Raw genomic sequence first — 18,785 nt, forward strand, 5'->3', positions numbered from 1 at the left:
ATAAGCACACTTACTTACATACGCTTACGCCTATTTAAAACGACATACAGACAGCGAGACAGACATTATGACACATATCCTTTACACACATAGTAGTTTTCTTCACCATATAATTTCCTTTTAACCTTTTTTGCCATATACAGCAGTACTCGTATAACAATTCTATTATTATCTAACCTTAAGACATTTTATACATTCTTGACTTGACTTGACTTAATATTAGTGATTTATTCATTTCTCCTTCGGATCACTCACTTCTACTCTCCTCACTTTCACCTCGAATTGGTGTCAGTTTTTCTATTTCCTTTTACAATTTTTAGTTTCATGATGTTTAGCGTGCAAAAGAAAAATGTACAAAAAAAAAAACTGAAACTTTCATTGAAATTACTTTGTTAATGCGTGCCATTTATCGCGCATCCTATTGCTCAGAATGGATTTGCATTTTAATTGCTGTGTGCATTTAAATGTCGTGCCATTATGCTTTTAGACATACTACATACATGAATAAATATTTGTTTGGTATTAAGAGTATTTGTTATAAGGTTAAGTGTTCAATTGCTTTGATGGCGTTATTGTTTGTTTTCCATAATATTGCGTTAATTGAGCTTAATGTACTTTAACCTATAGGTTGAACGTTATTTTAATAATAATTAACCCCGAACTAGAGATTTTAACTACCATTTAAGGTGGCCACTAATTAACGAATTAGCTATGTGAATTTTTGCATTTGCATGGCCTATGAAGAAATAAAATAACCCTACATAGATTATAAATTCGGCAAAATCAGTCAACAATTTTGTTACCTATTTTTGATCTATATCTGGATTTTTTGCCTTTTGTTCGCAAAGTTTTGGGTATGTTTTCAACAAAAGTTTAAAATTAGAGTTTTGAAAATACGATACAAACATTTTTTTTTGGCGATTAATTGAATTTAGTAAACGCTTTAATGAATTTCAGGAACGTGAAAACAATTATACAATTTCCCTAATTCAGTAACATGTATTCTTGTATACACATAATGAATGAGGGATATTTTTAATAACTTCAAACGATTTTTGACTTTTATATCTTTTTAGAAAGGCATTTCAATTATAAGTGAGAAATTTAACTAAAAAAAAACTGTGTGTAATTTTTTCAGTCATTGTAATATAACCATATACGGACACCAGTACGTGATAAATGACTAAAGTAGATCAAAATCGCATCTTAGGTACATTTTTGTAGTTGATTGTTTCCTTGAATTTTGTACGGTTTGTTACCTATGGACCTGAACAGGGGAAAAAATCGATTTTGATCTTGAAGATGAAGTTTTTTTGATTTTATATGTTCACTATTTTTCATACAACTTTGCCTCAGAGAGTAAATCAAAATTCCGAAATTTTTTGCAAGATATGAGCCTGAGAAAATGATCACTTTTTATGCAAAAATGACACCGAGGCCCCAAATCTTTGGGCCCATAAAAAAAGTGCATGACTTTGTGTAAAACTGTGTAATCAGTTTTCCTTCAAAATCCATTTCAAAGTTCAGAGATGATCCGTCATATTTTAAAACAGTGGTTTACAAAACAATGGAAACTTTTCCAAATATTTCATTAGTGGCCTAAAATCTGAAATAATTTTTTAAAAAATTTTAACATTTTTGTAGTATTTTATTTGTATACTTTTATTAACTTAATTTAATAAAAAACAAAGGACATAATTAATTAAATTCTAAAAATGAGAAAACAAAATTAAAAGATTTCTTTATTACGGCATTGACAAAACAATGAAAACTTAGGTATTATTTTAACAAATATGGTCTAAACTTTGCAATAACTCAATATTTTGTTGGGTATCCCTTATTTTTTATAACTGCTACACATCGACGATGTATTGAACAAATTAAAGAGTCAATGGTCTCCTTTGAAATATTTTGCCATTCCCTTATATCCGCCTGCGATAAATCTTCCTTCCTTGTGTAATTTTGGGTCCTTATTTCACGATCTACAATTTCCCATAGATTTTCTATGGGATTGTGATCTGGCGATTGGGCAGGCCACTTCAAAACACGTACCTCGTTGGATTGTAACCACTCGGTTACAACCCTAGAGGTGTGTTTCGGGTCGTTGTCGTGTTGGAATCTCCAAACTTGGGGCATATTTTCCTCAGCGTATGGATACATTACATGGTTTAATATGGTTCTGTATCCTATACCTGTCAACTACTACCTCTATATGAATTGGGCCCATACCTTGCCCTGAAAAACATCCCCATACCATAATATTGCCACCGCCAAACTTTACAGTCTTATTTGTGTACATTGGATCTAATCTTTTTCCCTTTGGTCGTCTTACAAATGTTCTCCCATCACTAGCTCTTAAATTGTATTTGGATTCGTCGGAAAAGAGGACAGTATTCCATTTCTGTATCGACCAGTTTAAATGATCCCTGGCAAATTGTAGACGAGCAGAACGGTTCTTTTTAGAAATGAGTGTTTTTTTCACAGGACGATAGCAACCAAGACCTGCCTCATTTGCCCTGCGACTAACTGTTCGGGTACTTATTTCTAATTTTAGGCTATTAACAACCTCTCGAGGAGTAATTTTTGGGAATTTCTTGAACTATCTCGCTATTAAATTATCTTGTCTAGGAGTAGTCTTACGAGGTCTTCCACCTAAATGTTGAGTTTTTACAGAACCGGTCTCACGAAATGTCTTTATAATTTTTGAAACTGCTGATTTATTTATTGAATATTTGTCACAGATACTCTTTTGTTTTAAACCAGCTTTAAAATCGTTAATTATTTTATTTTTTAAGTCTTCACAAATCTTAACTTTAGCCATTTTCGTTAACTTTGAAAAAAAGCAATTATGCGAAAAACTTAGAAAAAGAAATTGTGAAAAATTACCAGAATTTAAAAATAAAATAACTGTAAACAGAATGGCCCATAATCATAGTCAAACACTAAAGTCGGTTCTTTTTAAAAACAACTTTAAAATAAAAACCTGCTTTTTATTAATTTGCAACCATAGTCAAAATTAAAGTATGTTTTAAATTGAACCGACTTTAACTGGGTGCCACCGCAAATGTAGAAAATGTTTTCATACAATATACTACAAAAAACAGACAAGTGGCAACGCTGAACAGCTGATATACAAAATTAAAAAAATCCAAAAAACGTAAACAATAAAAGTAACCGAGACATCTAAAGAAAGAAAGTTGTTTGTTGTGGAAAAGATAAGATTAATATCATAATTACAATATTTTGGTACTAATTTTATTGATAACTGTTCAATAATTGCAAAATCTCTACCAATATCTTGTAACTTAAACATTTTTTACTTTGTGACGAACTTTTTTACTCGGCGAAGAACAGCTGATGCTGTTGTTAAACGAGTTAAAAACAACTTCAGCTAGTTTTATATTTAGAGTCGACTTCAGCGTCAGAAATATACTTTAACTTGTCTATGATAGACCTAAAGTCCACTCTTAAGTAAAGTCGAGTTTAATTCTCTTAAAATGTACTTTATTTTTGACTATGATTATGCGCCAATGCTTTTTACATCGTTCTTTTAAATATTATTTTCGTTTTACACTTCTTTCTTGTAGAAGTTTAAAAGTTTCCATTGTTTTGTCAGTAGCGAAATAGTGAATATTTTTAATTTTGTTCACTTTTTTCAGAATATAATTATGTTGTTTGTTTTTCAGTTAATTTATATAAATAAAACTATACAAGTAAAATACTAAAAAAAAAAATTTAATTTAAAAAAATATTTAAAATTTTGGGCTACATATGGAATATTTGGACAAGTTTCCATTGTTTTGTCAACCACTGTATGTAAATTCTATAAAAAATATTTAAAATAAACAAAAAAAAATTAAAGCAAAAATGTGTACAGAAGGACAAAAAATATGATCTAAAAACACCAAATATTATCTAAAAAGTTAAAATATTCCATAAATATGCTGTAAAAACTAATAAATACTAAAATATGCTCTTAAGTGCTAAATATGCATAATATGCACTAACAAATCGATGTCAAAACTCTTAAAATGTTCTAAAACAGATAAATAACTTTTGCAAGGCTCCAAATAACGCACACGAAAAAACGTGCATTTACATGATTCCCGCTTCGCTGATGTAAATTTATGATTCACCTATAAATTTATTTAAAAACCCAATTTTAATAATTGCAACACTTACCTGAGTCACCCATTATTAATTTATTCAATTGTTTACATCATATCCATTCCTCTATTTGTTTCTCCCATTATCAATTTTGCAATTGCATAGAAAAGAGAACAAAATCAACAGTGTTTTTACTTAAGAGCTCATATTTCAAATGCAACAAATAATATGCATACTTTAAGGCACTTGTTAAAGGAGGTGTGCTTTTGTTAGCATACTTTTAGGTATTTATTATTCTTAGAGAAAACAACAGAAACAAAAAAAACCGGAGAAGAAAACCACTTGATAGTTTGCGTGTGAATTTTACACTTTATTATTTTTTTTCCTTAAGGTTTTTGTACTTTAGTCAAGTTTATTTTTTACTTTTATTTTATTAGTATTACTATTAGACTAGAATATGCATTAAATTATTTTTTATTATAACATACTTAAAGAGGCGTAAACAATTTACAAATACTTTGCATATTTTTAGACGTTTTTTTTTTATTTTCTTTTTTCATAACATAATCTCAGTTTGAATATCTAACACTATTTGCACTGCGTTTGAAACAGAGTAATTTACGTTTTACTTTCTTGATTTTTATTTTAGTATATTTTCAGTTGTCTTCAGTTCAACATTTCACTTTTTTTTTTTATTTCAAGAAAACCTCTGATTACTGCTGCATTTGTTTGACGTTTAACTTTCTTAGTTTTTGCTAACTGAAGTCAACTGTTTTCTATTTTTATTTCACTTTACTCTACTGACATTTTCTTATTATGTTTGATCAATAAAATTTCTGGAATTTTTTTTTTAATTTCTTTAACTTGAATTTAAGTTTTTGTGTTTCATACATTAAGTATACGTTTTTTGGTGGTTCGTTCATATTTTGTAAAAAAGTGAACAATACATTAAGTTAAATTTTGTTTCTGGAGAAACTTTTGTGTACCTAAGGTTTTTATTTTCTGATTTTATGGGTATTATTCAAACCGAAATTCGCATGTGATATAAAGAAAAAAAGTTAGTCCCAGTATGTCTTTCGTGTGAATTTTAATTGTACCTGCTCAACTTGTAATTTGTTGTTTTATTTATTTTTTTAATCCTTGTTGGGTTTTTTCTGTATGTTCTGGAATTTATACATGTGTATCTTTTTTATTTTATCGCCATGTTTGCATAAATATAGTTTAGTAGGTTATGTTTATAAACTTTGTTTGGTCGGTCGCTAATGATTGTAATGTGTATAATCAATTTTGTATTGTGTGAACCATATTTTTTACAAATTGTTTGACTGCGTTTTATTTTTATGTGTGAAAGATTAACTGTGAAGTTTTTGTGTTGAAAAGTGGTTAATTTACTATTGTGAAAATATTATTCTGATGAAATGTAGGTAATTTTCAAACAAAATGTAAAAAATAATTTCATACAGGATGCATTGGCTTTTAACGCTTTAGTATTCCCCGTTTATAAGTAACATTAGGTTGCTTAAAAAATGCTTTGAAAAACATTGAACAAATTTCTTATTATTTGGGTGTGCCATAAATCAATTTAGCTCCAGTAATGGACATTGTTCTGACATACTAATGGACAGTTAGGGTAACTGATTAAAGTGTCAGGAACAATTCGTTCACGGTAGCAGTTAAGAAAACTGCATCAACTACTACCTCTATTGACTATGTTATGCAAATCGCACGATTTTGTACATTGAAACAGGTTTGTGTACTTGATAGCAAAACGAGAAATCTTGAGGAGTTCGTGAATTCGTTTACAAAATAAATCGTTTTTCGGATTCGATCTACAGAACATGTGGGATAAAATTTAACTCGATTTTGAAAATTGTATAAAGCATAAATTCTTTCGAACATTTGGTAAGAAGCCAACTTGGCATTTTCGTCTCCTGATGTAAATATCCCACATTTATAATCTTGATTCATCCGGTGATACTAAAAAGATTACACAGTGCAACACGAAAAAAAATAACCATATACGGTCACCACTACGTGATAAAAGACCAAAAAAAAGAGCCAGTTTGGCCCAAAATTGCACTTTTTTTATGGGCCCCCAAAAATTTGTTGTCTCAGTGTCATTTTTGCAAAAAAAAAGTGGTCATAGATGGCACCACAACGTGATAAAAGACCAAAAAAATGACCCTCGTCTCCCAGTATTGCCCAAAGTCATGAACTTTTTTTTTATGGGCCCTCAAGGATTTGGGGCCTCGGTGTCATTTTTGCAAAAAAAAGTGGTAATTTTCTCAGGCTCATATTTTAAGAATTGTTCGGAATTTTTATTTACTCTCTGATGCAAAGTTTGCAGCTCTTGTCATAAGTATATAAAATCAAAAAAAACTTCACCTTCAAGATCAAAATCGCAAAAAACTTTGAAAAAATCGATTTGTTACCTTTTTCAGGTCCATACGTAGCAAACCGTACAATATTCAAAGAAACAATCAACTACAAAAATGTACCTAAGATATTTTTAGAACATATGAACTTCCAAGGAATGATTCTTAACACCGTTTAGATAGGTCAATATAAGTTAGTAAGAAAAAACTAAAGGAATTAACCCCCATATGCATAAACAGTTTATAAATTTATCAAAGGTTTATCAAACAAAATGTCCATACAAAATTTGTTTTATAAACCTTTGATAAATTTATAAACAGTTTATGCATATGGGGGGTAAGTGTTTGGAGCCATAAACTATTAAATTATTATAAACTAAAGCATACTTTTAGGCAGCTTTAAAAAAAAATATTTCTAAATTTATTTTGATTTTTTTTATCTTGAAGATGAAGTTTTTTTTGATTTTATATGTTCACAATTTTTGTTCTTTATGACAAGGGCTACAACTTTGCCTCAGAGAGTAAATCAAAATTCCGATGAGCGTGCAAAAATGACAAATCTTTGGGGGCCCATAAAAAAAGTGCATGGCTTTTTTTTTGGTCTTTTATCACGTAGTGGTGTCCGTATATGTTTATATTTCCATGACCCTAAAAAATTACACACAGTGTTATTCCGAAAATGAGATCCATAATGGGAAATCTTAATTGTGAAGACGGCTATTGTCGCTACTATCGTCTACATGATCAAATTTCTAGGAGATGTAAGGGAGAACTTGAGACCTCGATTTATCACCTATGGCATGCGGGAAAAACTGAATAATGCTGTCGAATCCTATGCATAAAAACTAACACAGTTATATAACATCCTTTATATTTTATTACAAAAATAAATAGCAATTTTTAACACATGAATTTATGGTTTATTATTTCGGTGTCTGAGCCTGATGGTAACACTAATAATTCTTAATTTGTGTAGTTTTTACGAATAAATTATAATAAATATTTTAGAGTTATTAGTAAAGTTTTTATTTTTATTAAAGTACATTTAGAATTTAACATACATATTTTATATAAACAAATTAATTTTTACATTACATTTAAGCTTTTTATCCACCAGTATTAAAACCCCTGCTGTTGTTAGATATTTTTACATTCCTGGCAAATTTTCTGTAATTTTTAACAATAATCCCCGGCAATTTTAACGCTGTTTCTTATTTACATAAATAATAAATTACATTTTAGTAATATAACCACATTCCACTAAAATCTCTTTCAATTTGTTTCCTTAGATTGGGCAGTGTGCGACCACCAAAACGTTGTCGTAGCGATATGGATACAACATCAACTTCTGATATTGTAATAATACATGGCAATTCGCATCCCGATTTGGCCAATTTAGTATCCGAACGTATGGGTATTAAGAATGGCGGCTGTTCGGTATTCCATAAAACAAATCGTGAGACAATGGTCGAAATTGGTGATTCTGTAAGAGGCAAAGATATTTATATTATACAAACAGGCACCAAGTAAGTGCAACATACATAATGTTTACTTTTTTTTAAAAAAACATTTTCTAATTTGTATAATTCTTATTTTTTTTTATAGAGATGCCAATAACAATATTATGGAATTGTTAATAATGGCTTATGCTTGTAAAACATCATCGGCTCGCTCGATTGTGGGTGTTATCCCATACTTGCCTTATTCCAAACAATGTAAAATGCGGAAACGTGGTTGTATTGTTTCAAAGCTATTGGCCAAAATGATGTGTACCTCGGGTTTGACTCACATCATTACCATGGACTTGCACCAAAAAGAAATACAAGGATTCTTCGATATACCTGTTGATAATCTAAGAGCTTCTCCTTTTCTGTTACAATACATTCAAGAAAGTGTAGGTCACTTAGGACAAATTAAAAGCCAAAAATATATTTAATTTATTTATTTTTACAGATACCCGATTATCGTAACTCTGTTATTGTAGCCCGCAATCCGGGTTCCACACAAAAAGCCACTTCGTATGCTGAACGTTTACGTTTGGGCATTGCAGTTATCCATGGTGAGCAAAAAGAAGCTGAAAGTGATCAAGTTGATGGTCGTTATTCACCACCACCATCGAATAGGTATGTTGAAACAGTTCCATTATTATTATTTCTATTGTTATTATTTTGTAGTGACAACAATCATTATTTATATTATCTGGTAAAATATAAAGTATTTAAATTTAGTTTGCTCTTCATGTCTATTTGATATACTATAACAAAATTAATCACATTTAATTGAAAATTTCCAAATCCTGTATTCGTATTTAAAACGTAAACGTTTGTGTGTGTGTAATTGCACCATAGAACATATTTTATGTAACACTGTTTTTGTACGTGTGTGTAATTACTTTTCACTTCCCAATTACGTTGTCATTATATTAATATGATTTACATTACTTTATGCATTACTAAAATATATATTGTCATCATTTGCTTTTTTCCTGAGTCTAATTTATTTAATATTCATACATACTTACATATTTTTCATTTCATTGTTACTAAACTTAAACCACTTGGGCACCAAACACTTTAAACGTTTCATGTGTCTTTTAATTCTATGAGTTATCTTAGTTTACGTGATATTATTTTAAAAAAAAGTACATTTCAACTTTCAAAATTCTGTTTGAACTATTTTAAAAAACTGGGTATAATTTCTGATTTCTATTATAATAATTTTGATTGTTTATAAAAGATTTGTTTGAATGGTTATTTTTTATTATTAATGTTATGAGTTTGTCTGCATGTTATTAGTTTTAAAAATGTGTGTGCAAAATGTTTAGATGTTTTTAAGGAAAGGCAAAAATTACGATTATTCCAAAAACAAAAACTCATGTTCAGCCCAATTATGAAATTGTCGGGGTGTTTTTTTTTCCTTTTCTCATTTTTCCTATACAAATTCTATGTTAAAAAAACGAAAAGGGAAAAAACTCCCGTTGAATTTTTTTCATAATTGGGCTGGTTGTCACATGTTATAGGCTATAGAAAATTAAGGAAAATAGGCGGCTTAATGGAGATATAGATGTTTTTATTCAAATTATGCATTCAAAAGATCTCAGAGTGGAGGTGTATTTTGTACATTTTTGTATTCAGTATCCAATAAAAACACGAAAGACACGTTATCGAAACTTTCACCAACGTTGTGATCAATTTATAAATCTATTTGTATCCAAAATATATATTAATTTGTTTATTAAAACCGAAAACTAAATAATGCACATTTGTTACATTTGAGATCTTTTGTTAAATGAACAGTCGCAATTAGCTCAAATATAACACAAAATTCACTTGTATGTAAACACAACTATCGGCGTTAATCAATCAACTGCTTATATTTTATGCATGTAGTTGAAGTATAGTTTCACTGTACACACAGCACAATCAACAATTTATGTACATATTACATATTCCACACTATGATTTTTAATTAGGCACTTTGATAAATGTTTACCATTGTGTAACTCTTTGTGGGTCCTAAATTTGCGACCAACGATTCAGAATTTTAATATTAATTTTTAATAATTTCCAAATCTATCTCGTTCATAAGCATTAACTTGTTACGAAAACCTTGACCGATATTTTGATATTAGCAGATTATAATGAAAGTTTTTAACGGTGCAGTAAACTCAAAAAATATAAGATCAGAAATACATTAAGTCCCATTCCTCAGCAGGAACTAGGTCGCTAGACTCATTATTAAAGAAAAATTTAATTATTCCATTTAAATAAATAAAAATTACCATTAATTTCATATTATTAAATAAATTAATTAGAAAACATACGATTTTTTTACTTTTAACACGTAATTGTTCGTATTTTACAGCATAAGTAGATTTTTGTTATCTTTGAAGTTCAGAGTCGAATTTCCAAAAAGAACCAAATAATACATATTTCTTAATTTTTTATTTAAAGAAGAATACACTTAATTTTTTATTTCAAAGTTGTTTAGGAGTTATCATGTGTTTTTTGTGTTAACTATATAAAAATATGTATAGTTAACTCTTAAACATTCGAAAATCCAAAAAATAATTCCATGGCTCTTCTTTTTGGCGCTAGAAAACCTGCGTTTTAGTGTACCACGCTTCAGTCAAGCCGACTTATTTATTATACCCTACACCACCATAGTGGGGAGGGTATTATGCGTTTGTGCAGATGTTTGTAACACCCAAGGACCAAGCCTATTGAAACTGGCTGAAATTGGTCCATTATTTCACCTAGCCCCCATACAAATGTCCTTCCGAAATTGGACTTTATCGGTCATAAATGTTTAATTTATAAATGTATCTCCACAAATTGCGCTCCAAATAAGTTTTATATATACAAAATTCATGTCACCAAATTTTGTTACGATCGGTCCACAACTAGTCATAGCTCCCATATAGATCCGCTTCCGAAAATCAATTTAACGTGCATAAATCGCTTAAAAATGTTGGTATACTCACAAAATTCAACATAGTAAACTTTCATAAATCACACGACCTAATTTCATGGTGATCGGTCCATAATTGGTCATAGCCCCCATATAAGGCCCACTTCCGAAAATCACTCAAAAATATTAATTATTGAAATTTTAAAAGAAAAATGTTTTTGCTCTTTTACTTAGTGTCGGGCTTGACCGATTGGGAAATTTAGCACAATTCAACTAAAAACTTTTTTAATTTGATATCAAACCTATTAATATTGAGACTTCAAGTCTTACGAACAATATTTTGTGCAGCCCTTAGCTTCGTCATAAACCATGTGCTCAGAGGTCTCATCGTGTAGGTATCTAAATAATCCAATAAGTATTCTCACATCGCTCTTTCCGAGCGATAGCAAGTTTTGGGATATACTTTTGGACAGTTCCTTACTCTGACGTTTGGCATGCCTAAGTACAGACAAGTTACCCCTATGACGGGTCAATTCCGATTCAACCCAAGATCGGAATCGTTCTAACCTTTCAAAGAAAAGTGCGCCGGGCGCCTATATTGGTCAAGAAGTGGGTTCGTTCGTTCCCTAAACTAACTATCCAAGGCTTCTCAAACCTAAGCAGTAGTTTGAATATTTATTATGAATTCAATTTGAAGATCACTTAAACTTTAAATTATAATTTATTAAATAAAGTTTTATAAAAGCTTTTTCTCAATTTTATATAAAATATTATTCTCAAATGATTCCCAAATCTAATGAGAAGCCTGACTTATAAAATTATTTATATTAAAACCCGACGATTTAAAAAACCGGTCAGTTTACTTAAAAAAAACAGTTTTCGAATACGTGTTTAATTTTAATAATACCCATAAAAGTTTTTAATTATATCTATGTAGAATTAATTGTTTTTCCTTATAATTTATGAGGTTTAATGCGAAATATAAAAATTCACTACAACCGAAAAAGTTTTTTTTATATTCAGTTTTTGGACGTGAATGATTTTTTCAACATAGTGATTAGTGTTTGGTTCTATGCGTTAGAAATTAGAAATTTTTGGTATCTCAGACTTAATTTGTCGATTTTTTATTGATTTTTTGTACAATAATACTCATGATGTGTTGATACCACATATGGGTCCGTTATCTTTGGCCTTCTGTAAATCTTTTTCAAGCAACTCACAGACTGGCAATCACACTGACATCTCTAAATAGACTATATCTATATGAAAACTGTTGAAATTACAAAATTATATCAATCAAAATTAGAGTTTCCAAAAAACCGAAGAATTTCAAAACCGCAGTTTCGGTTTTAAAAAATTGAAAACCGATCGGTTTCGGTTTTTTTCGGTTTTGTGATAATTTATTAAATATTAAGTATTCAGTTGATTATATAGGAACTATATTGTATCAGTTGATCTCAAGTAGAATGAGTTAGAGTTCACTTTAGTAATACATTTTTTTTTGTATTTTGTAAAATTATGGACTCCTTTTCTTTCTTCTAATTGGGGTGGCGAAGCAAAATGGATCAGCTAGTACTCCATACTTTTATCGGATATTTGAAAATAACTATGACTTTGTTATACAAATTTTGCATTATTTTTTTAAAAAATAAATAAATAGTCGTTTGAAGTTCAATCGTCAGGAAATTATCAATATTTTCAAATGAATTTGTGTCATTCTATGTATATTAAAAAATGTCAATGCGTAGCCTGTGAAAGGCAGCCCGCTACATCATCGGAAGCAATTATTGTAATACAATTTAAGACATTTAAAGAAGTCTAAAGACATTTTTACTTGAATGAATCATCAGAATCTAAAATGTTGTTCACTGTTTTTTAAATACAAATAAAAATTTACATAGTTTTTCATTTCTTAATTTGAAATTTTTCTACTGCAAATAGTTTAAAAGTAAAAACCGAAGAATAATTGTCGGTTTCGGTTTTAGGCCTTGAAAAACCGCGGTTTATTTTTACCTGGTTTGGAGATTTTTACTTCAAACATAAGAAAATTATTGCAAAATAGTATAACAGACAGGCAAACATTATAGCATTTTGAATGCAAACAAAATGTTTAAATGATCAAAAATTAATTCAGAAAACCGATAAAAACATAATAATATTCAGCCTCTAATACGAAACTAAACGAAACTTCTTTATTGTATGTATTACAAAAATCAGAAAATGTTCAATGCTTTATATATAAGAGCCTGTTTCAGCACAAATCGGATTATTTTTAACGAAGATACATATCGTCACCTGCAAAATGACGTAGCGTAATTTGAAAAATTTTTAAAGTGATGTGGAAAAAACCATTGCGAAATCTGATATAAATTTAATGGCCCATAATCATATTCAGAAATAAAGTATATTTTTATAGAAATAAAGTCGTCTTTACTTAAGAGTGGACTTTAGGTCTACCATAGACAAGTTAAAGTATATTTTTGACGTTAAAGTCAAGTCGACTGTAAATATAAAACAAGCTGAAGCTGTTATTATCTCATTTAACAACAGCATCAGCTGTTCTTCGCCATGTAAAAAAGTTCGGCAAAAAGTAAAAAAAATTAAGTTACAAGGATTTGGCAGAGATTTTGCAATTATTGAACAGCTATCAATAAAATTAGTACCAAAATATTCTAAATATGATATTAATCTTATCTTTTCCATTTTTCCACCACAAAAAACTTTTTTTCTTTAGTTGTCCCGGTTATTAATATTGTTTACCTTTTTTGATTTTAGTTTTAATTTTCTATATCAGCTGTTCAGCGGTGCCACTTGTCTGTATTTTGTTGTATATTGTATGAAAACATTTTCTACATTTGAGGTGGCACCCAGTTAAAGTCGGTTCAATTTAAAACACACTTTAATTTTGACTATAGTTGCAAAATAATTAAAAGCAGGTTTTTATTTTAAAGTTGTTTTTAAAAAGAACCGACTTTAGTGTTTGACTATGATTATGGGCCAATGAGTCTGAATGACACATACACTACGGCTTCGCTACCCATGCCGTAGTAAAATAAAAAATGTGAAATGATTTTATAAGAAAAATAAATGAATATAATTATACCGGTTCAAGTTTCTCCAAAAATTTATTTGAGAAGTGAAAAGAAGACTGCAAAATTTAGTTTAGTTTTAAAAATGAGAAGTGAAAAGGAGACAATATATTAAAATCTTAAAATTTCCTAGTTTTACCATGAATTTTTGAATTTTTTTCTTTACAAACCATCCTGAAAATTCATATAATTTTCAGCCAAATCGCTCCGGCCGTTCTCACGTGATGCCATTACATACATTCGATTTTGGCATTTTTGTTGTTACGTTATTTTGCATCTTAGGTGACGATATATTAGATTGCAAGTGAGTTGGGGTGCTCATTGAGCAAATGTTTCATTCTTCTTACTATAGAGTGTTTTATTTAAGCCCCCTAGAACTTGAAATGGTAAAAAATAACAGAAAAAGTAAATTTTAATCAACAAGATTTTTTTTATTCTAATTCTGGCAATAAAACATTCGTCTATATTTTCACTACCATTAAATTTCTTTTCATACATCGTAAATTTAATGACATAATTGTTGTCTCAACAATATTTTAATTTACATTTCATCATCAAAGCTAATTTTAACGTAATTTCCAATTGATTTATAACTCAGCTACATGATACTTATTTTAAAATGTTGTTACATTGTTAATGATTTGCAATTCAGTTATGTGTTCCAAAATGTTATAAACAGAATTTTAAACTACTTACTAAATTCGATATGTTTGTGTGTAATAAATACTAACTGCAATTGTTGTGGAAATTTGTGATATCAAAATTCTAAACATTTTAAGAATAATTACGAAATTACTAAGAGTGTGTTTAATATTATAACGAGTACATTCATTTATTTATTATATTTAATCTTGAAATCCCACTTAAACACGTGTAATAGTGGAGGTTTTATTTACTAGAAATTTGTTTTTCATATTTTGTCATGAATACCACCACAATAATGCAAAAGTTAATTTACATTTACTTTTACAAATTACACAATTTTCATTAAGAAACGATTAATTTGACTGCAGTTTAATGTGACAACTGTAGCAGCACCTGTGCAAACCACATTTTTGTTTGTTATTGTTTGTATTATTTGAATATTATTATATTTATTTAATAACATACTATTGTTTTATATTTCGTATGCTAAATTACTATAATAATATTTTATTGCATCTTTTCAGTATTATAAATTTGTTTGTGCATTTGCTTGCAGTTAAAGTTGTACTAAGTTCAGCCCTATTACAGATAATTATAGTTTTTAATGTGAGATTATTTCGAATAGTTGTTACTTTTTCGTCGTTGCCTTTCTCATTCAAGTGGTCCGAAATATGGGAAATTTAATAATAATTTTACTATTTTACAACTTAATTGTGTATGTTGTAGGTTATAGAGATATTATAGTATTAATTACGATTCGTTTATAGCTAATGAGAACAAATATTTAATAAATTTTTTTTTTCCAAAAACTGATAAAGACTAGCACTCTTTTTTCTTTGGGCCCCCAAAGTTTTGAAGCCTCGGTGTCATTTTTACAAAAAAAAAATGATCATTTTGTCAGGCTCATATCTTGCAAACAGTTCGGAATTTTTATGTACTCTCTGAGACAAAGTTGTAGCCCTTGTCATAAAAATGTGAACATATAATCAAAAAACTTCATCTTCAAGATAAAAATCGCAAAAAGATTAAAAAAAATCTAAATAAATTTGTTTAAAGCTGCCTAAAATTATGCTGTAGTTTATAATAATTTAATAGTTTATGGCCTTAACTAACTACTAACTTATATTGAAAGTTAAGAATCATTCCTAGGAAGTTCATATGTTCTATAAAGTTGTTTATTGAAATCTTAGGTACATTTTTGTAGTTGATTGTTTCCTTGAATTTTGAATGGTTTGCTACCTATGGACCTGAAAAGGGGAAAAAGATAAAAAAAAATCTAATAAAAAATACAGAAAAAACATGATATTATTGGGCGTATGACTTAAAAATGTGTGATTTTTTCAAATCTTTAGCTTTTATAGCATTGGCCATTGCAAGCTATGACATTTTTCCATCTTTCTGGCAACATATAGATTCCGAGCCAAAAGAACTGCTCATCTTTTGAGGCCAAAAACGAATCGAGCCAATATCGGATATTCATTTCCAAAGTTATGCGTATCCCAGAGAAATCGTTCTGCATCTATCGACAAAAATAGTAGTCGGGCGGGGCAAGTTGCGTTCGGTACAGGTTCCCTGTGATGGTCTGGTAAGATTTCAGCAGCTCATAATAGATAGGACCCTTTTTCTCCCACCGAATACAGATAATTACCTTAGCGCCATGGATATTTGGCTTTGTTGTCGATTCGGCTGGTTGGCCGTGCTTCACATACGACCTCTTACGCTTCGGGTTATCGTAATGGATCCATTTTTCATCGCAAGTAATGATTCGGAGAAAAAAATATTTTCTTTTAAGGTCTCTCGGCTTCAATTCCTATGAATTAATTCTGCTGCACGCAAACGTTTTGAAATTGCTGCTTGAGTAGCTCCCAATGATTTTTAATGCCTCCAATTCATAGTCTTCAAACTTTTTTGCCTGGCCTGGGCGATCTTTGTCTTCCGTGTCAAAATCGCCATCTCTGAACCGCACAAACCATCATTCTCCATACCAAAGCTTATGGATCAATCGGTGTGCTTCAGAGGCATTTTTTGTCAAATTAAAGAAATAAATCTAAACGTCACGCATATGAGGACTCGCTGGCACTGAGTGACTATTTTTTGTTTCCAAATCTGAAGAAATGGCTCGGCGGAAAGAGATTTGCCTTCAAAGATGAAATCTTCTCACAATGACACCTATTCTGCCAAATCTTATTTTATAATTATGGACCAATTTCATGAATATCAGAAATTCATATTGATGCGTCATACACATTTCAAAAATATTTGGAAACTTCCAACATGATGACAGAGTAATATTGTTAAATCGATTCCCCCTTCCGCAAGTGGTCACAAATGATTAATGTAGAAATTGAAAATTGAATACCAGAAATTGATTCACCAACCAATTACGACCCTTATCTTTAATTTATTTTAGTAAAAATTTCCGAAAATTATTTCCAAGTTTCAACATATTTTGTAGAATAGGGCTGAATATTTAGTATTTTATCAAAATAAAATGGTTTTAAGTTTCGTGTATGTAACATTTTCTTAAAAGTGGTTTTGTGTATTTTGTTTCTTTTTTTATTTTAAAAGTATGTGTAATATTTTGCTAAATGTGTTTATTAGTTAAAAATTTTATTGTTTTTCTAACTAAATTAAAATTAAAGAACAAAAAAAAAACAAACGAAATTCGAAAGAAAAAAAAAACAAAATTTATTTTCTATTTTATTGCAATTGTGTTCAAATCTAAAACAATCCAGTACATATGACATAGGAAATACAGTTGAAATGTGCTTACCAGCAACACCTAGGTTGGTATTTTTTTAAAAAAGAAAAAAAAATATAAAAAAATCATACTTAAATTACCAAAAAAAAAATTATTTAATTTAATTTATTTTAATCAAATTCATGAAGCATTAACCAACATAATCATATATACTGCAATTAAAAAAATCAAATTAATTCTAAATGAAATAACACAAGTAATAAATTAAATACATCCATCCCACTTTAGCAGCCGTACTCGTACCGTAAGTGTATCGGTTGGTGTGCCCGATCATCCACCCAAAGTAAAACCACCCATTAACGTTGTAGGCGATGTTTCTGGACGTATTGCCATTATGGTGGTAAGTAAATTGTTGTGTTTGACCGCTGGCACATCAGTTTGGTATACAATATTCATTGCAGGATGATTTAATCGATGACGTTCAATCGTTTGTGGCTGCTGCTGAAGTTTTGAAAGAAAATGGTGCTTGCAAAATTTACGTTTTGGCCACCCATGGTTTGTTAAGCTCTGATGCTCCCCGTTTAATAGAGGAATCTTTCATTGATGAGGTAAATTGTTTGCTATTTTGCTTTTGGTAACAGAATATTTATTCAAATTGTTTCCTTTAACAGGTCGTTGTTACCAATACCATTCCACATGAGATTCAAAAATTGCAATGTCACAAAATTAAAACCATTGACATTTCCATTCTTATTGCCGAGGCTATACGCCGCATCCATAACAAAGAATCCATGTCCTATTTGTTCCGTAATGTTACTTTAGAAGATTAAACAAGAAACTATTAATTTAGCTTGATTTCTGTTTTTATAAATCACTGTTAATGGCTCAATTCCATTTTACAAGGTTTGTTTTAACTTATGCTCCGTTTTCAACAAATTTTTTAAAATCTTTTTAATCTTTTAATCGTTATATTACTACCAATACATTTATTATTCTTTATTTTTTATAAATACATTTTCCGCCCCTTTTTTTGTTGATTTTAAAGTTTGTTTAACATGTTCATTATTATCTTTTTTGCATAAACACTTCTTTGTTTTCTCCTTTTTGTATTATTTATCATTAAATATTGTCTGTTTTATGCACTTTCTTTTCATTCTCTTTGATTTGCTTAATAAAGTAAAGATTCTTGTAATTTATAAAAAAAAGTTGATTTGAATAAAAATGTTTTGAAAAAATAATAAAGATGTGTTTTAATTTTGTTGTAAATTTTATTTTAATGCAATCTATATTTATTCTCAATACAAAATTATAAAAACTGAACTTGACTTAACAGGTTCCTTGGTTTGTAAATTTATATTTTATTATAAGCTTTGATGTTCTGATATAATTTTATTGGAGGGAAAAATAGAGTTAAAAGTTTTCACAACAAAGATTAGTGACTTAAAATGATATTACAAA

At 29.4% G+C, this 18,785-nt stretch overlaps 1 protein-coding gene across 5 annotated transcripts in view; it reads left to right on the plus strand.

The window, feature by feature from the left end:
* The window catches only part of LOC135963368 (phosphoribosyl pyrophosphate synthase-associated protein 2), a 33,075-nt gene extending 14,506 nt beyond the window's left edge, over positions 1-18,569 (plus strand). For 2 of the 5 annotated variants that reach the window (XM_065515192.1, XM_065515187.1), the window contains exons 2-8: positions 7,772-8,008; positions 8,088-8,376; positions 8,436-8,605; positions 17,362-17,412; positions 17,616-17,727; positions 17,789-17,935; positions 17,999-18,569. In XM_065515192.1, coding sequence (XP_065371264.1) covers positions 7,812-8,008; positions 8,088-8,376; positions 8,436-8,605; positions 17,362-17,412; positions 17,616-17,727; positions 17,789-17,935; positions 17,999-18,157 — 1,125 coding nt within the window. In that variant the 5' untranslated portion in view covers positions 7,772-7,811 and the 3' untranslated portion in view covers positions 18,158-18,569. The remainder of the gene's footprint in view (positions 1-7,771; positions 8,009-8,087; positions 8,377-8,435; positions 8,606-17,361; positions 17,413-17,615; positions 17,728-17,788; positions 17,936-17,998) is intronic. The other 3 variants (XM_065515189.1, XM_065515191.1, XM_065515190.1) reach the window with 3 other exon arrangements.
* Positions 18,570-18,785: the final 216 nt, after the last annotated feature.

This window comes from Calliphora vicina, chromosome 1 (genome assembly GCF_958450345.1).
Source record: "Calliphora vicina chromosome 1, idCalVici1.1, whole genome shotgun sequence".
NCBI lineage: Eukaryota > Metazoa > Arthropoda > Insecta > Diptera > Calliphoridae > Calliphora > Calliphora vicina.